A 21,506-nucleotide genomic window follows, 5' to 3' on the forward strand; every position below is an offset into this window, starting at 1 on the left:
TTCTTTGCAGTTGTTTCAAATAGATTTCAATGTGTCTTCTATTTCCTCACAATGTTTTACAGTAACGACAAAGATATACTTACAAACATATATGATGCACAGTCACAGAGGTATCATTCACAGACATTCTTACACAGGTGTCATTAACAGAGACTTTGCTTAAACAGGTGTCATGTACAGAGACTTGCTTACACAGGTGTCAATAACAGAGACTTGCTTACAAAGGTGTCATGTATAGAGACTTGCTTACACAGGTGTCATGTTGGATGGTTGGTTTGTTGTTTAACACCGCACTCAGCAATATTCCAGCTATTTGACGGCGGTCTGTAAATAATCGAGTCTGGACCAGACAACCCAGTGATTAATATCATGAGCATTGATCCACGCAATTGGAATCGATGAAATGCATCAACCAAGTCGGCGAGCCTGACCACCCGATCCCGTTAGTCGCCTTTTACGACAAGCAGTCACCTTTTACGGCAAGCATGGGTTGCTGAAGACCTATTCTACCCGGAATCTTCACGGGTCACACAGGTGTCATGTACAGACTTGCCTACACAGGTGTCATGTACAGAGACTTGCTTACACAGGTGTCATGCACAGCCTTGCTTACACAGGTGTCATGTACAGAGACTTGCTTACACAGGTGTCATGCACAGCCTTGCTTACACAGGTGTCATGTACAGAGACCTGCTTACACAGGTGTCATGCACAACCTTGCTTACACAGGTGTCATGTATAGAGATTTGCTTACACAGGTGTCGTGTACAGACTTGCTTACACAGTTGTCATACACAGCCTTGCTTACACAGGTGTCATGTATAGAGATTTGCTTACACAGGTGTCATGTACAGACTTGCTTACACAGGTGTCATGTACAGACACTTGCTTACACAGGTGTCATGTACAGACTAGCTTACACAGGTGTCATGTACAGAGACCTGCTTACACAAGTATAATGTACAGACTTGCTTACACAGGTGTCATGTACAGACTTGCTTACACATGTGTCATGTACAGACATGCTTACACAGGTGTCATGTACAGAGACTTGCTTACACAGGTGTCATGCACAGCTTTGCTTACACAGGTGTCATGTATAGAGATTTGCTTACACAGGTGTCATGTACAGACTTGCTTACACAGGTGTCATGTACAGAGACATGCTTACACAGTTGTCATGCACAGCCTTGCTTACACAGGTGTCATGTATAGAGATTTGCTTACACAGGTGTCATGTACAGACTTGCTTACACAGGTGTCATGTACAGACACTTGCTTACACAGGTGTCATGTACAGACTAGCTTACACAGGTGTCATGTACAGAGACTTGCTTACACAGGTATAATGTACAGACTAGCTTACACAGGTGTCATGTACAGACTTGCTTACACATGTGTCATGTACAGACATGCTTACTCAGGTGTCATGTACAGAGACTTGCTTCCACAGGTGTCATGTACAGCCTTGCTTACACAGGTGTCACAGACAGAGACTTACTTACACACAGGTGTCATGTATAGAGACTTGCTTACACAGGTGTCATGTATACAGACTTGCTTACACAGGTGTCATGTACAGAGACTTGCTGACACAGGTATCATTCACAGACTAGCTTACACAGGTGTCATGTACAGAGACTTGCTTACACAGGTGTCAGGAACAGAGACTTGCTTACACAGGTGTCATGTATAGAGACTTGCTTACACAGGTGTCATGTACAGAGACTTGCTTACACAGGTGTCATGTACAGCCTTGCTTACACAGGTGTCTTGTGTAGAGACTTGCTTACACAGGTGTCATGTGTAGAGACTTGCTTACACAGGTATGTATCATGTGTAGAGACTTGCTTACACAGGTGTCATGTACAGAGACTTGCTTACACACGTGTCATGTGTAGAGACTTGCTTACACAGGTGTCACAGACAGAGACTTGCTTACACACAGGTGTTATGTACAGAGACATGCTTACACACAGGTGTCAAACAGAACTATCAGTAACGTGTACTATGTAGAGACGTGGTTGGTTGGTTGTTCAACGCCGCACTCAGCAATATTCCAGCTATATAACGGCGGTCTGTAAATAATCGCCCATTTGTGAAAAAGATAATTACAAAAATGACCTTGCCTTAAATAAAGAGATAGCACTTTACCTTTTCAGACTGGTCAAAATGTCACTTAAACTGGGCGGGCTACATCGGCTTGTTTATGTTTCATGTTAGAATTCAGTTTCCCTGTGCCTGGGGTATGTTACATGACAGTCCATTCATCATTTTGAATGAAAATAGAGTATATGTACCAAAATAAGTCACGGTTGAACTACATCAGTAGATGACTCAGAGAGTACTGTACACTGGCATTGTTCAATTTGGCTCAACTAGTACCTTAGAGTAAATATAAATCAATTATGGATTCAGGATTGGTAGAAGGTTAAAGAAGACAGGTGGGACCCAGGTAACATTGCATTGTGACCGAGGTCCCATGGCATTGCATGAAGTAGTTGTGGTATTACATAACCATAGACAGACAGTTACTTTGTGAAGCAGTTTTCAGGTGGGGTAACGTTGGTGGATGTATAGGGGCAACATAGATATTGGTGTTGGTGGATGTTGTACAGGGATATTGGTGTTGGTGGATGTTGTACAGGGATATTGGTATTGGTGGATTTTGTACAGAGATAATGATGTTGGTGGATGTTGTACAGCGATATTGATGTTGGTGGAAGTTGTACAGAGATAATGATGTTGGTGGATGTTGTACAGAGATAATGATGTTGGTGGATGTTGTACAGAGATAATGATGTTGGTGGATGTTGTACAGAGATACAGATTTTGAACATAGATCTTGATGTTGGTGGATGTTGTACAGGGATATCAGTGTTGGATGTTGAACAGGGATATTGGTGTTAGTGGATGTTGTACAGCGATATTGATGTTGGACACACACACACGTGCGTCGCTATATGAGTTCAACAATCTTGAACTGGACGTTCAACCCCATTCCACCTCGTCTCAGCCCTAATGTACATAATTATCTTGTTAAAAGAAGAGTGTTGACTACTCAGCTTTAAAGCTCAGAGGTAGCAACCAAAAAGTCTAAAGTACTGTTTTATCACTTGTATTGCAGCAAGAGAAAATACCAAATTCGTTCATTCTTTGAAAACGATGAACGTCATCAAAATAAATCCTTTTTTAGCCTCCATATCAATTAATCAATACGTTGTGTTCGTACACCTTCGTGTGGTTTCATATGATTGTGGGTTCGAATCCCGGTTCGCCCCGATTATGTTTCTAGGTTTGTCAGCACCATACCCGTGCTCGTGGGTTTCACCGAAGTGGTAAACGTCTGAGACCTGCATCACTTCGAACTTTCCTCCCACATTAAGCTGACACGCCGTGATATAACTGGAATACTGTTAAAAGCGGCGTTAAATCCAACTCACTCACTCACTCGTGTGGTTTCTGTCAGTGAGGCTTAAATCACAACAGCAACTCAAAGTGAAAAGTGAAAAGTTTATTCATAGATATTTTTTTATATTCAGTACTTGCTTTGGTTACTTGACACAAGTTGTATGTACAGACGGTTAGTATCAAATACATTATATAATACTGTCACACACATAAACGGGTACAGACATATTTTACAAGGAGCACTTGGTTCGTAAATAATTGCACATCCACAGACTTCAAGCAAGCTGAAACTAACATATAATAAAAGGAAAACGACCGAAGAGATTATTTCTCTTCGACTGAGGAGAATCTGGGAGGGACCATGATGTGGGTGACCCATCCCACCTGATCTTGACTTCGGCACGCCGAGGACGCTGCATGCTGTAGATACTACTGTTCCTGCAAGAGTCTTCTGTCACAGGGTGGCTGCATCAAAGGATCTTGTTTAAGTAGTCGATGTTTTACTACTTAATCTACTCATTGATTCATCTGACATTTATCTGAAAGTGATACAATTTGTCATGATCATACATTAACGCGGGTTTACGCGCCTCCATGTGCTGATGCGTGAAATGATTAAGTAAAGTGTAAGTAACGGGGAGTAGTGAGCTCAGCTCCGAGCGGAAGGGTCACAACGACTGTGGTAATTATTCAGCTGTCTATGCGTGTGCACATAGCTGTGTAGAACACCGAACTCAAGAAACATACTTCTACTCTTGATCACAAGTATGGAGCTACCCGCGAGGAGTATACCTTTATTATTATGAACTGCAGATAGTGGTGTATTTAAAGTGTCAGGTAGTAAACATTGGTACGAACTAGCCAAACTAATCAAGTGCTTAGACATCTTCAAATCTTGGAATGCATGTTTATTTCAAATCGGGATTTGGGTTTAACGTTTTCACTTCTCTGTAAAAGGGGATCTTTTCACTTTAAAAAATGTTCAACAAAGGTATTAATGTCAGCAGTAGAATAACTCACAAAACTCATCTGATAACACGCATAGAAGACTTTCTAATAACAGTTTGACTTTTAACTGTGTGTAACTTAAAATGTATTGCAACTAAAACAAAGAGGTTAATGCAAATAGCAGTAACACTTGGATAGGAATGGATGTAACGATATGTAAACATAGAGTTTAATGTTGTCGACGATTAGGTGTGCATGCATGCTTCTCTTTAAACGAATAAGGAACGGTGTTATAATGATGGACGTACGACAGCTATTGTACATGAGGTAATGACGGAAGTACACTGCGGAGAGCCACACACATTTGGAGCCCAGGTCTCCTCACTGCTTGCATGTAATAGTGTTTAGAGTCTATGTGTTAAATGTGTTGGATAGTATTGGTCAGTAGTTGGCTAGGACAATACGATCTCCACGTGGTGGTTCGGCGGCGACGGCGACGGCATGGTGGACACCGAAGTGCACCGTGTGGGACACGACGACACGTCAGGCTGTCGTTGGACGCAACGTGATAACTGTAGCACCACGTGATGAGCACGTCATAATGCAATGGCATCAACGTTGTACGCCAGACAATATTGTGTGCGACATCAGCGGCAACGTTACGTTGACTTGTCAACTGCGGCCAATGTGTCGACCTCGACAGGGCAGTCGTAATGAGCACAGCTCCCCGTACCATTCACACACAATTTGACCTCTTCCACGTCCCATGTCTGGAATTCGCCCCAGCTGCAATCTCGAATACACTTGGCATACGTGGCGGCCATCTCCAGGCTTCGAACCTCCTTCAATATGCCAACGAGTTGGTTCAGTTCATCCGGGTTGTGAAACTCGTATGAAATGTAGTTGATTTCGGTAGAAGCAAGGCTGTAGCCCAAACAACAGGTGAAGATTACGTTGGCATGGTCCACTACTCTTCCCTTTTCAAAGTATCTCACCAAACTTCGACAATACGTGATGACCGATGGTCCCTGGCACAACGCTTTACATGTCTTCGACACATCCGTAGAGCTGTATGGAAGCGCTGCTAGGCACAACAGCAAGGGACAGACCTGCAAGTGGATACAGCGAGACATGTACACTGGGTCACAAGCCATACAACAATTACACGTATATCGTGTGGTACCACACTGGGGGAAATGGTGCTCTCCCTAATGGTGAAACTGTACGTGGACTGGTGATACCTCCACAAACACATAAACAACACGAGGAAAGCGATGAATGATTCTCAAACTGTTGCACTACTGCAATCATGCATCACTGCAACACTCACTAGGACATTGAGCTGAAATTAATTATATACGTATTTATGAATTTCACTAATTGTTTCTTAGTACTCATCACCGTCGGATGAATAGTGTATCTGCATACTGATTAAAATACCAGCAGCCATGCCTTACATTACTTCAGTGTGTACATTCTATATCAGTTAGTTGTTTACATGTATTTATTACAACAATGAACAACTTGAGATCTTCTACAACCGAAGTATTGCAAACGCAGCGTTAGTGTCGGTTTGTGCCAGCTTATCTTTAAACGATATAACTGCGAAAGTCTTATTGCTTCAAAAACATCCTCACATCTTAGATCGTAAGGCTGATAAGGTTATATTCATGGGTATAACGATTTCACAACGTCTCCCCGGTATAGACTACAACTCTTTTTAATGAAACAATTAATCTGTTTGTTTTGTTCTAGAAATATGTTCATTGTTGAATAAGCCTACTGAGTTTAGACATTTGTTCCCCTGAGCTCCTCGTGTGATTTTGGACCCTTCCCAGGAATCCATCGCTCAGGTGTTAACGATGGTACTTGCTTATCGTTACTTGTAGCCGACATACCTATTATTATACTATAACAAATGTTATGTTTCGGATAACACTTTGTTAGTAAAGTACAAATATTAGTACTTTTATGGGGTTGGGACCCATTCAGGATTCGAACCCAAACTCTCAGAGTAAGGCACCTAATCGCCAGCACACAAAGTCAGCGATCTGACCCACTCAGCCACCGAGGATTCCAATAAAACGGAAGACAGACAACTGGTAGTTTAGATCACGTACTTTGTGTACCCCTCTGAAAACTGTAACTTGGCACGGCTCCCATGACCGAAACAATGCCTTTTTATAAAGTGATCAAATGTAACAAATGTTATATTTGGGATACACATTTTCTTAGTAAAGTATAAATTCTAGTAGTTTTTGTGGTTGAGTCCCATCCGGGATTCGAACAAACTCTCTCAGAGTGGCAATTTACACACATCAGAGGGGTACACAGAGTACGTGATCTAGACTATTTATTTCTTCACCTCAAGCTGAGTGATTAACCAAAGTAACCAATTGCTGATCTATCCATCAGTTGAGCAGTTACCCTCAGGGATGTAGTCTCCCGACTCACACCTTTATACAAAACTGTTCAGGAAACGGGAAATACTTTCTCACATATGTAAACAATCTTACTTATCATATAACACAAATAGGCTGTGGGGCGCTGGCCAGGAATATATACAGTAATGTCGATAGATTGGAAATATTTGAAATATTTTATCATTGTTATAGCTGTTGAAACATTGCAATGCAATTATACAAACGTATCAAGCTACAAGGCTCACATGACGTCACGTAAACGAGTGATGAGTTGACGTAGTGTTTAGCAACTATCCCAGCGACAGAGGAGGACACCAAGAACTGCTTCCTAAGCCATACCCACTCAGGGAAATATAAAGAGCATATGTCACGTGTCTAGTGAAATAACAGGTTTCTCTCATCGAGTGACGGGGGAAAGGAGATATTTTCACGAGTTACAGACTCTACATTTACAACGCCACGTCAAGTGAGTTGGTTATACTGTGACAGACATCTTCATTTACAACGCCACGTGAAGTGAGTGGGTTATACAGTGACAGACATCCACATTTACAACGCCACGTGAAGTGAGTTGGTTATACTGTGACAGATAACTACAGTTACAACGCCACGTGAGTGAGTGAGTTGGTTATACTGTGACAGACATCTAAATTTACAACGCCACGGGAAGTGAGTTGGTTATACAGTGACAGACATCTACATTTACAACGCCACGTGAAGTGAGTGGGTTATACAGTGACATACATCTACATTTACAACGCCACGTGAAGTGAGTTGGTTATACTGTGACAGACATCTACATTTACAACGCCACGTGAAGTCAGTTGGTTCTACAGTGACATACATCTACATTTACAACGCCACGTAAAGTGAGTTGGTTATACTGTGACAGACATCTCCATTTACAACGCCACGTGAAGTGAGTTGGTTATACTGTGACAGACATCTACATTTACAACGCCACGTGAAGTGAGTTGGTTATACTGTGACAGACCTCTACATTTACAACGCCACGTGAAGTGAGTTGGTTATACAGTGACAGACATCTCCATTTACAACGCCACGTGAAGTGAGTTGGTTATACTGTGACAGACCTCTACATTTACAACGCCACGTGAAGTGAGTTATTTACATTATGGCATACATCTACATTTACAACGCCACGTGAAGTGAGTTGGTTCTACAGTGACAGACCTCTACATTTACAACGCCACGTGAGTGAGTGAGTTGGTTATACAGTGACAGACATCTACATTTACAACGCCACGGGAAGTGAGTGGGTTATACTGTGACAGACATCTACATTTACAACGCCACGTGAAGTGAGTTGGTTATACAGTGACAGACCTCTACATTTACAACGCCACGGGAAGTGAGTTGGTTATACAGTGACAGACATCTACATTTACAACGCCACGGGAAGTGAGTTGGTTATACTGTGACAGACATCTACATTTACAACGCCACGTCAAGTGAGTTGGTTATACAGTGACATACATCTACATTTACAACGCCACGTGAAGTGAGTTGGTTATACTGTGACAGACATCTACATTTACAACGCCACGTGAAGTGAGTTGGTTATACTGTGACAGACATCTTCATTTACAACGCCACGGGAAGTGAGTTGGTTATACTGTGACAGACATCTCCATTTACAACGCCACGGGAAGTGAGTTGGTTATACAGTGACAGACATCTCCATTTACAACGCCTCGTGAAGTGAGTTGGTTATACAGTGACAGACATCTACATTTACAACGCCACGTGAAGTGAGTTGGTTATACTGTGACAGACATCTTCATTTACAACGCCACGTGAAGTGAGTGGGTTATACAGTGACAGACATCCACATTTACAACGCCACGTGAAGTGAGTTGGTTATACTGTGACAGATAACTACAGTTACAACGCCACGTGAGTGAGTGAGTTGGTTATACTGTGACAGACATCTAAATTTACAACGCCACGGGAAGTGAGTTGGTTATACAGTGACAGACATCTACATTTACAACGCCACGGGAAGTGAGTTGGTTATACTGTGACAGACATCTACATTTACAACGCCACGTGAAGTGAGTTGGTTATACTGTGACAGACATCTACATTTACAACGCCACGTGAAGTGAGTTGGTTATACAGTGACAGACCTCTACATTTACAACGCCACGGGAAGTGAGTTGGTTATACTGTGACAGACATCTACATTTACAACGCCACGGGAAGTGAGTTGGTTATACAGTGACAGACATCTACATTTACAACGCCACGTGAAGTGAGTTATTTACATTATGGCAGACATCTACATTTACAAAGCCACGGAAAGTGAGTTGGTAATACTGTGACAGACATCTACATTTACAACGCCACGGGAAGTGAGTTGGTTATACAGTGACAGACATCTACATTTACAACGCCACGGGAAGTGAGTTGGTTATACTGTGACAGACATCTACATTTACAACGCCACGTCAAGTGAGTTGGTTATACAGTGACAGACATCTACATTAACAACGCCACGTGAAGTGAGTTGGTTATACTGTGACAGACATCTTCATTTACAACGCCACGTGAAGTGAGTTGGTTATACAGTGACAGACATCTACATTTACAACGCCACGGGAAGTGAGTTGGTTATACTGTGACAGACCTCTACATTTACAACGCCACGTGAAGTGAGTTATTTACATTATGGCATACATCTACATTTACAACGCCACGTGAAGTGAGTTGGTTCTACAGTGACAGACCTCTACATTTACAACGCCACGTGAGTGAGTGAGTTGGTTATACAGTGACAGACATCTACATTTACAACGCCACGGGAAGTGAGTGGGTTATACTGTGACAGACATCTACATTTACAACGCCACGTGAAGTGAGTTGGTTATACAGTGACAGACCTCTACATTTACAACGCCACGGGAAGTGAGTTGGTTATACTGTGACAGACATCTACATTTACAACGCCACGGGAAGTGAGTTGGTTATACTGTGACAGACATCTACATTTACAACGCCACGTCAAGTGAGTGGGTTATACAGTGACATACATCTACGTTTACAACGCCACGTGAAGTGAGTTGGTTATACTGTGACAGACATCTACATTTACAACGCCACGTGAAGTGAGTTGGTTATACTGTGACAGACATCTTCATTTACAACGCCACGGGAAGTGAGTTGGTTATACTGTGACAGACATCTCCATTTACAACGCCACGGGAAGTGAGTTGGTTATACAGTGACAGACATCTCCATTTACAACGCCTCGTGAAGTGAGTTGGTTATACAGTGACAGACATCTACATTTACAACGCCACGTGAAGTGAGTTGGTTATACTGTGACAGACATCTTCATTTACAACGCCACGTGAAGTGAGTGGGTTATACAGTGACAGACATCCACATTTACAACGCCACGTGAAGTGAGTTGGTTATACTGTGACAGATAACTACAGTTACAACGCCACGTGAGTGAGTGAGTTGGTTATACTGTGACAGACATCTAAATTTACAACGCCACGGGAAGTGAGTTGGTTATACAGTGACAGACATCTACATTTACAACGCCACGTGAAGTGAGTGGGTTATACAGTGACATACATCTACATTTACAACGCCACGGGAAGTGAGTTGGTTATACTGTGACAGACATCTACATTTACAACGCCACGGGAAGTGAGTTGATTCTACTGTGACAGACATCTACATTTACAACGCCACGCGAAGTGAGTTGGTTATACTGTGACAGACATCTACATTTACAACGCCACGTGAAGTGAGTTGGTTATACTGTGACAGACATCTACATTTACAACGCCACGGGAAGTGAGTTGGTTATACAGTGACAGACATCTACATTTACAACGCCACGGGAAGTGAGTTGGTTATACTGTGACAGACATCTACATTTACAACGCCACGGGAAGTGAGTTGGTTATACTGTGACAGACATCTACATTTACAACGCCACGTGAAGTGAGTTGGTTATACAGTGACAGACATCTCCATTTACAACGCCACGTGAAGTGAGTTGGTTATACTGTGACAGACATCTACATTTACAACGCCACGTGAAGTGAGCTGGTTATACTGTGACAGACATCTACATTTACAACGCCAGGTGAAGTGAGTTGGTTCTACAGTGACAGACATCCACATTTACAACGCCACGTGAAGTGAGTTGGTTATACTGTGACAGATAACTACAGTTACAACGCATCGTGAGTGAGTGAGTTGGTTATACAGTGACAGACATCTAAATTTACAACACCACGGGAAGTGAGTTGGTTATACAGTGACAGACATCTACATTTACAACGCCACGTGAAGTGAGTGGGTTATACAGTGACATACATCTACATTTACAACGCCACGTGAAGTGAGTTGGTTATACTGTGACAGACATCTACATTTACAACGCCACGGGAAGTGAGTTGATTCTACTGTGACAGACATCTACATTTACAACGCCACGCGAAGTGAGTTGGTTATACTGTGACAGACATCTACATTTACAACGCCACGTGAAGTGAGTTGGTTATACAGTGACAGATAACTACAGTTACAACGCCACGTGAGTGAGTGAGTTTGGTTTAACGCCGCTTTTAACAGTGCTCCAGTTATATCACGGCTTGTCAGCTTAATGTGGGAGGTAAGCCCAAAGTGATGCAGGTTTCAGATGTTCACCACTTCGGCGGAACCCACGAGCAAGGGTATGGTGCTGACAAACCTAGAAACAAAATTAGGGCGAACCGGGATTCGAACCCACAATCATAGGTTTTTGGCGTGCCCAAGGGACGCAACTCTGCACAGCGAATCGCGGCGCCTTAGACAACTGGGCCACCCGTGCCCCCCAAGTGACAACTGGTAAATATATACTGCTCAAAGTTTGCTTAGGCTCACCACTTGAAAAGGCAATACGTCATACTGTGTGCATTTGCTGAAATAGCCAAAGACGCAATATTGCTTGAAGACATGTTCAGTGAAAAAAAGTCCGTGTCATAAATCACACAATGACAACAAACAACGTGTGACCAATAGTCAGTAAGACCACCTGTTAAAATGGGAGTATCTGACCAAAACTGAAACGTAAAAAAATTACGAAAACAATATTCATTGTCCAAAACATCAACTCTTAGTAGCGCGTATGTGATCCACGTGATGCGATCACAGCCTGGCACCGTCTTCTCATATTCCCAAAACGTGTCTGGACGGTTGCCAAGGGAAAACTGTTCCATCGTTCATTTTGAGCATCGCCGAGGTCCTGTCGAGTTGCCGGAAGGACAAGGCGTCGAGAGAGGGCGATCTCCAGCTTGATCCACATGTGTTCGGTAGAGCTGAGGTCTGGTGACCGTACTGGCCACTCAAAGCGGACATAATTAATGGTCCCCTGCTCTTGGGATTTTATCGAAAAAAGGAAATTCTTAAAAAACTGTTGAAACAAAATTGCCTGCCACAAAAATTACTTTGTTGGAAGGTGTTTTTCGTTAAAAAAAATTCATGCTCATGGTTTTAAATAAGAAAATATCTGGTTATGTAGCTGTAGATTGAAAAAATATCAAATCTCGATGAAAACGCACAGGCCATCTACGCCACACTCGGGCACGACGATCTGTGAAGTCTAGACATTATCTTGATTCATCAGTGAGAAGTACTGAAGCCCAGTCCTGGTCTGTCAAATAGCGGTGTTCTTCGGTCCAACCCAAACGTGCCAGTCTGTGATGCCGGGTCAGTGGGATGCGACTGCATGCCCTCCGTGATCGGAGACCAGCCTGACGGTGACGACTCTGCATTGTCTGAGTAGAAACGTTAACGCCATTGTTGTTCCGCAAATCATGTATGAGTGTGGTGGCAGTCACGAAGTGATGACGTCCTCTCAGTAGCAAATGTTGTGGTCTCTAATAATGATGTACAACGAATCCGTCACAATACATCCAAACAAGTTTGCAAGTACCTCGTGCACATCATGCTCATGACTGCATGTCCCTGCCGGTTTGTTTTGAAATTGAGGTCCTATAGGGGTTACCCAATCATTGTGTATTTGAATCTTTATTTGTTGGAGGATTTTTTTATATCATCAAAACTTGATCTTCAGCAAATTCTGAGTAGTAAAGTTTCTTTTAGACTACCATGTAGATCTAGACAAAGAGACAATTGCCTTTGGATAAATCCTTAACTTTGTCAGTGATCACCTGTCGCGGTAATCCATCGGTCCCCTTTATGTAAGGGAAGCTATTCTAGTCTATCAGAGGTTACTTTTGTTTGGAGTCTGCTTGGCCCTTCTTAAAGTTTTGTAACGGGATTACGAAATGCAGTCAGACACGGTCGCAAAATTAAACAAGGTAAAGTTTCCGACATATTTTGGACAAATCCATCGTCTTTTAATCGAGAAAAGCCATACGTACAGATACGGGAACTGATCCTCGTTAGATTTCTTCGTAATTTATGTCGCTAAAGTTGCCTACACTTGTGAAATGGTCAACCACGCCCATTATAGACACCGATTTTCAGTATCTTAGACTATTATTTTGATAATGATACCAGTTACCCAAGTAATTTGTCCCGATCGTCAACTCTGACATCATCGCCTATAGATAGCCATTTTTGTTTGTAAACATTGAAAGTGGGCCTAGTGCCTTCATGACCTTTTATATTTGCAACTGTATCCGTAAATGACCTCAAGGAAACCGTTATCCGTTAGTTGTCTTGTTGAGAAATCTACCCATTACATGTATGTGATATATACTCTGCATTAGGAATATACACTGTGTGTTTAACTAGCTAAGGCTCGCTAATACAACGTTTAATCCTAATACAGGATGTTTACCATCCCAAAACACATTCGCGTGGCAGTCTCTACATAACGTCCCGTGATGTGCGTTAGTTATACCCTCACTCTGTAGTGATAAATTGGCGTGTTCAACGACCACTAAATACAGGCACTGTCCCGATACGTGATACAGGTCAGTGCCGACATATGACATATAATAATACCTACACGTCGACGGTCCTTGCCTATTTGGTTTCCATGGAGTGAGATGCCATACGTCATGGGCCAAACATGATGTATAGGATAGACTTCGAGGCGCAATAACTCAACATAGAGCCCGCGGCCTAATGATGTTGTTGTACATGTATTGCATTATGTATACGTTGACCATTTAGTCCTATACATTCACACTATATAAGGCAGTATAATGGAATATCATTTAGGCATATACCAATATATGATTGTAGCGCTCAAGGGTCCGTGGACAATCTGTTTGACAAGGCAACCTGCACGTTCATATACACGCTTCACTATTTTTGATGACATCCATCATCATTGGCTAGCAAGACTTTGTTTACAAGGTGTTGTCATCGCAACGACACACGATCCGTCACACGTGTCCCCTGTGGGCATCAAAGTTGAGACTGAAATCGTTTTGCCCCCGGCAACCATTTGAAAATGTCCTGGGTGTTATTAGAAAGAGCGTTTACAGTGCCCTGTGTTCCATGCAGCCCCAACTCGAGAAAGTCAATCGTTCTGCATTGTACTGAAAAGGCTATATGCCTATAGTTATCTTGGTTGCGTTACAAATCGATACATGTTCTTAGTATCATTGCACAGGACATGTACCGAGATCAATTTCTTGTGATTCATTTCCCATCACATGTCATTGATCTATGTATGCTACAGTACACCTTCACAATCCGTAAATACACAACAGCCACTAGAGAACCAGCACCACCAGCCCCCATTCCTGAAGGTCCAGCCCTTCCTTAGAAATCGAATGTATACACATTAAAACAAATACTCGGGATTGGATAGAAATAATCTGTGATATATAATAATATTTTAAAATCATTTAAAGTTGGACACACACATAAAAAGCACAATTCTTAGTCAACAACACCATTTCAACATTGTTTACAAGTTCCGTGTTCTCGTAAATGTCTACATATCTGTCTGGTTCAATATATAGATCATGTGCGCTGCAATTAAATCAAGAAAAACCCCGCTCTAAACTTACGTGAAATCTGAAAGATAACCCTCGACAATAATTCAGAATTGACAGTAGAAATGATATCAGCTTGTCCAGAAGTGGACAGGGAACCATGCCTTTTTCAAAGGCGAAAAACGACTAGGCTAGTCTACATGTTTTACAAGGTAATAGACACTATATCCACTTTTGTACAACATTGACCATTATTAACCAGCTACTTTTCCATTTGTTATCTTAGAAACGTATCCTCTAACAGTTGCTAGGGTATATTGTTGCTAAGGTATATTGTTGGTGGCATATTTCATATTTTACCTAATTAACCCTTATATAACTAAAATTGCAAATGAGAAGTCCTCCATATTGACTATATATGGATGCATTGAGTGTGCGAGAGTTACACCTAAAACTCTGGTCCAGGGATATATATATATTTCGATCCTGTATGATACACGGCACACAGAGACAGACACACAGATAGACACACACACACACACACACACACACACACACACACACACACACACACACACACACACACACACACACACACACACACACTGTGTGTGTGTGTGCCGTGTATCATACAGGATCGAAATATTCCGATTCGGGGCTATATAACAAAATCGGTCATATTTTTGTATCTACTATTTTGAAAAGAACGTCATATGTAACATTACTTAACACTTACTGCCAAATAAAATGTCTTGGCTTGTACGTTGCAGTGTACGTTGATCTGTGTTTGAGATAAACACCTGGGTATGTATAGAACAATATGTAACAACTTCCACAAATTTCCTCTATAGCGCTAACCTTATTGGATACGGTAACATCGTGTTTAAATACTACTAAACTAAAAGGAAAGTCAGCACGCAAGTGTGATGGTGGCTAAAGATGAAACAAACAAGCCATGGTTATTCGATGCTGATGTTTTTGATAAGGGAATTAAAGTTGTGTTTGGGACCATACGTTTGCAGTATTTCTGCAATTGTTTTCAGCCTACTAGTAACATCTTGATAACGTTTGTAATTGCTTTGTCAAATGCAATTTTCAAAAGTATGTTTTCTTTTTCCTTGCAGTTTATGTTTGTTTTATCCATATTGACAGAAAGTGTCGACAGCGCACACTAATTATCTACTACATTTGGGTGCTTTTTTGCAAGCCAGCTGTTGTGCTCGAGAAGATGACACTATCATCCGAACAAACAAGACAAAATAGTTGCGGGATACAATTGTCTGCCATCTGTGCAGTTTCCATGAATTTGATGTACTCACTTATTTTTGAAGAATGAAAATAGAAATGGGTTTAATAGATATCCTTGGCCAAAGGCGACGTTAATTATGAAATCTTAATAACATAGCCTCTATTTTTTATGAGAACACACAACAGTCCATCTTCACTATTAAGTTCTAATTTTATGAAACCCAAAGCCTATCTAATTCTGTGTTGTAGAAGGTAAGATAACAGCATTGTCAGTGGTAGGGCTGCCTATCCTAAAACCGGCTTTGGACTCTTATGTATCAATATATCTCATATCGTATATATCTGTACGAATCAGCCCAGAACACTACTCTAATACTGAAAATACAATACAGCTGAATATGATGACGATGCGGCAAGGTAAATAGCGTTCTAGATCTGGTCCGTGGGTGGATCGTATTGCTCAAACACTATATGATGTTTACGCAAGACTTACGATACGAGTGTCTAATTTTGATTTTACATGTATGGCACATGTGGTTGTACAAAATCCGCTTATCATCATGAGGGTTACACTTTCTCTCTGACATGACGTCACATGGTCACTTTGATTTTTGCACTGGTTCCCGGAATAAACATACAGAAAACTAAGCGCCAAGCCTCACCCCTGGAACATATCAATCATTGTGTCTGTATCATATCACTTAGGAATATATTAACAAGTGCTTGCGCCAGGTGACACTATAACTGTATATAGATACCACATATTGCCTTAAACTATAGGGGGTTAGCAACCAGAAGAATAGGTCTATTTGCCCGCGGCCTGATCACTGGTTGCTCATCAAACGGTTTAAATTCAAAATAGTTTGTTATCTGTCCTGAAGTGAGAGTTGCCAATACAGCCAGGGATGACCGTTACTTCAGGGAAAACAGTATCAACATTGTTGTTGGCTAATGCAGTCGGGGCCGCGTCGTGAAGTACTGTTGCTAGATAGAGATCATTGCGGAAGTAGCACTGACAGTGCAGCTTGACACAATTTCCTCTCAGGCTGTTGGTTCGTGTGTTGATCACACTGGCAAGACACTGATGTGGAGTTACACTGTCTTACATTAAGTGTTATCAAGTGTTATCATTGTCAATGGTCAGTCAGCCAGAAAGGTCTTGCCTTAGTTGGATGTTTTCGAATCTCCTAATTGACCCTTTATTTAGACGCGTTCCTCATCTTACATCTATGGTAGACTTTCACACTTTGTATGAAACTCACTTTGCTTTTTTATCCTCCATTGTCGTCATTAAAACAACTCACAAAAATTGTATCCAATGTTAACACGGCCGACCCTTGCCGAAATTTGGATCTATTACTCAGCCATGTATGAATGTATTCCTTAATTAGCATGTGGAACATAGTTCCACATATCCTACTGACTACCCGATAGTTCTACACCCTGATGCCTGTGACATAAATCTGTCAAATACGTATGTGACGGAAATCCAAACACTCTGTTGGGGGATAACATATGCAGATAGTGTACAGTATTAAATATATGCACCATCACTCCCATGCAAGGCTTAGGGGTCCTCGGAATAGAAACCTGTTCTTCTTAATGACGTGTTACAGCATGCACCTGAACACACTGTCACCATCTCAGTGGCCCGGCGCCTTTAATGGTCGCAGAACCCCGTGCACCACACGACAGAACACTAATCCCGCAATCCTTACAAGGTTAAATGACCAAGGTCGTAAATATCCCACAAGTGTATAATGTAAGGTGGTATAAAAGTAGGCATCCTTGTCCGACGTGATGTAAGCCTTCGGAAAGTTTGGACATGGAAGGTAGCCGTCAATGCCCACTTACTGCTGCCCCCACCCACCTAAAACCTGACTGCAGGGGTCTCCCCAGAGGGCATATAGCGTTAGTTGGTGTCACATGGACTCAATTCAGTTTCATGTTGGAAGTGGATACCTTAAATCAATGTAATGGATGGAAGATGGTGTAACATGTGTTCGCTTGACATAACGTCAATACTACTAAGCTTCGTATGAAGCGTCATCTCAGTAATGACGTCGGCATCCACTGGTCCAGTGGTGTCACTGACGTATCTTCAATATCATTAGTTTTCCTTTATTCTGTGACAATTTCTTAGTTGAGATGGATGTAGGCATAACAGGAACAGCGTACTTGTAGCCCCCCCAGACTAGCACATCCCCCGTGTGACAAACAGTCAGTCCAGGGATGCAAATCGTTTTCGTTTTAGCCAACATACATAACCAGTCCGTGGCATTGAATACCATTCCCCTATCCCCCCCCCCCCCCCCCCCCCTCCCCCCCAAAAAAAATCCCCCCAAAAACGCACGCACGCACGCACGCACGCACGCACACACACTCAGCACATACAAGATTCAGCTGTAGCCATATATACTCTTGTCAGAACAGGGTCAGCATGTTCATCCAGTCATCTCCACAACACACAAACTCATTCACAGTGGAAGGTTGCATGAACGTGGCAGGTTTGTTAATAATTACATATTTACATTCATGTACTACAGATTAAGACTCACACTCACTGGTTGTACGCTAATCTCCCATTCCCTTGTCATAGAGGCATGTAGCGGGGTACGCCCTAGGCTAATCTTGACGCAACCACACTGATTTCTTCTGCCAGCATGATATAGAGGACGAAGGCCATGTACTAAGTGATTTGAACCTCTGTGTTGTCTATTGATATGAGCCTCTGTGTTGACTATTGATATGAACCTCTGTGTTGACTATAGATATGAACCTCTGTTTTGACTATTGATATGAGCCTCTGTGTTGACTATTGATATGAACCTCTGTGTTGACTATTGATATGAACCTCTGTTTTGACTATTGATATGAGCCTCTGTGTTGACTATTGATATGAACCTCTGTGTTGACTATTGATATGAGCCTCTGTGCTGACTATTGAAATGAACCTCTGTGTTGACTATTGATATGAACCTCTGTGCTGACTATTGATATGACCCTCTCTGTTGACATGTTTGCAATGTTTGGCAGCTAATGAAGATCTCCCCAAGCGTCATGTTGGCTAAGATGCTCTTGGCCTGAGTTTAAGCCTCCTACATATTTCATTCACAATTCTGTGAAACCTCATAAATACATTAGCAGAATTTACTCATTCCATTTAATAGTATTTATGAAGTGGTTTTACAGTGCACAATGTACATCTAACAATGCCACACATAAAACACGCACATAACACACCGCCGTAACAGACGCCGCGTTTTATAGCCTTCACATTCACCTTGCACGGTCATTAACGCGCCAGTCAGCTCGTATTGCAGGTAACGTATAACGCCAACATTCTCTGTCATTGGTATTCTCCAGAATCCCGGTATTAGTCAGCATATTCCTAGATATTGCCCTGGTATGGTTTCTACATCTGTATATTCCTAGATATTGCCCTGGTATGGCTTCTACATCTGTATATTCCTAGATATTGCCCTGGTATGGCTTCTACATCTGTATATTCCTAGATATTGCCCTGGTATGGCTTCTACATCTGTATATTCCTAGATATTGCCCTGGTATGGCTTCTACATCTGTATATTCCTAGATATTGCCCTGGTATGGCTTCTACATCTGTATATTCCTCGGTACGACCCTGGTATGACTTCTACGTTAGTATATTCCTAGGTACGACCCTGGTATGACTTCTTCATTAGTATATTCCTAGATATTGCCCTGGTATGACTTCTTCATTAGTGTATTCCTAGATATTGCCCTGGTATGACGTCTTCATTAGTATATTCCTAGATATTGACATGGTGTTACTTCTTCGTTAGTATATTCCTAGATATTGACATGGTGTGACTTCTTCGTGAGTATATTCCTAGGCACGACCCCGGTATGACGTCTTCATTAGTATATTTCTAGATATTGCCCTGTATGACTTCTTCGTTAGTATATTCCTAGATATTGCTCTGGTATGACGTCTTCATTAGTATATTCCTAGATATTGACATGGTGTGACTTCTAGATTAGTATATTCCTAGATATTGACATGGTGTGACTTCTACATTAGTATATTCCTAGATATTGCCCTGGTATGACGTCTTCATTAGTAGTTTCCTAGATATTGCCCTGGTATGACTTCTTCGTTAGTATAGTCCTAGATATTGAAATGATGTGACTTCTACATTGGTATATTCCTAGATATTGCCCTGGTATGACTTCTTCGTTAGTATAGTCCTAGATATTGACATGGTGTGACTTCTACATTAGTATATTCCTAGATATTGCCCTGGTATGACTTCTACATTAGTATATTCCTAGATATTGCCCTGGTATGACGTCTTCATTAGTAGTTTCCTAGATATTGCCCTTGTATGACTTCTTCGTTAGTATAGTCCTAGATATTGAAATGATGTGACTTCTACATTAGTATATTCCTAGATATTGCCCTGGTATGACTTCTTCGTTAGTATAGTCCTAGATATTGACATGGTGTGACTTCTACATTAGTATATTCCTAGATATTGACATGGTGTGACTTCTACGTTAACATATTCCTAGGTAATCTACGTAAGTTAGAGCAATGTGTGTAACTAGAAATGGACGGTGAACCTAGTGTCAGTTCTATGATATTATTTTTCCAGATATTTTTGTTAGAAATACCCACATACTTCAGTAACACGTAAGGTCGTATAATGTGGACATAGTTTGAAATACGTAAACATGCTCACCAGAATCAGTTTGGGTAATTCCATAGTCACTGCGAAATACGAGTCAAATGTAGGCAGCTTGAAAGTCATGAACAGATGATAAGCACGCTGATTACTCCAGTTGAATGAGTTTTAGTTCGCGCCTGGCGACTTTCGCTTTTTATACGGATAATCTGCCCGAGGCGGTGGATCTATGGCGGGGCGAGGGGCGGGGCCTGGATATGATATACGAGCTATGTTCCTCACAAGAACGGTTGTATTCGTCACTTGCCTGCTGGCTGTCACGTGGTGTGCCAATCAAACACATACACAGAGAGACACACACGCGTATACTCCTAGAATATACTGAATGTTGGTACTGGGTTATGTACTGCGTATGTCTACCAGGCGTATGCCTCCCCCAACCACCTCCTCACCCACCTCACAGTACTCACAGTACTCACAGTACTCACAGTACTCACAGTACTCACAGTACTCACAGAACTCACAGTACTCACAGAACTCACAGTACTCACAGTACTCACAGAACTCACAGTACTCACAGTACTCACAGTACTCACAGTACTCACAGTACTCACAGTACTCACAGAACTCACAGTACTCACAGAACTCACAGTACTCACAGTACTCACAGAACTCACAGAACTCACAGTACTCACAGTACTCACAGTACTCACAGAACTCACAGTACTCACAGTACTCACAGTACTCACAGAACTCACAGTACTCACAGTACTCACAGAACTCAAAGTACTCACAGAACGAAGACGTAAGACAACAACGGAGAAACAGTTTCTAAAGAATGTTTAGTGCGCTGAGGTAGCAATGTA

The 21,506-nt window shown here is 41.8% G+C and overlaps 1 protein-coding gene across 1 annotated transcript; it reads right to left on the reverse strand.

Moving 5' to 3' along the window:
* Window positions 1-3,499: 3,499 nt before the first annotated feature.
* LOC124118863 lies at window positions 3,500-21,088 on the reverse strand. Its single transcript, XM_046481156.2, has 2 exons — window positions 20,698-21,088; window positions 3,500-5,468 (listed from the first exon to the last, which is right to left on the reverse strand). The coding sequence occupies exons 1-2, from the start codon at window positions 20,764-20,766 to the stop codon at window positions 5,019-5,021; spliced, it is 519 nt and encodes a 172-aa protein (XP_046337112.1). The 5' UTR covers window positions 20,767-21,088; the 3' UTR covers window positions 3,500-5,018.
* Between the last annotated feature and the right edge of the window lie 418 nt (window positions 21,089-21,506).

This window comes from Haliotis rufescens, unplaced genomic scaffold (assembly GCF_023055435.1).
Source record: "Haliotis rufescens isolate VD_foot unplaced genomic scaffold, xgHalRufe1.0.p SCAF_3, whole genome shotgun sequence".
In the NCBI taxonomy this organism is placed as follows: Eukaryota; Metazoa; Mollusca; class Gastropoda; order Lepetellida; family Haliotidae; genus Haliotis; species Haliotis rufescens.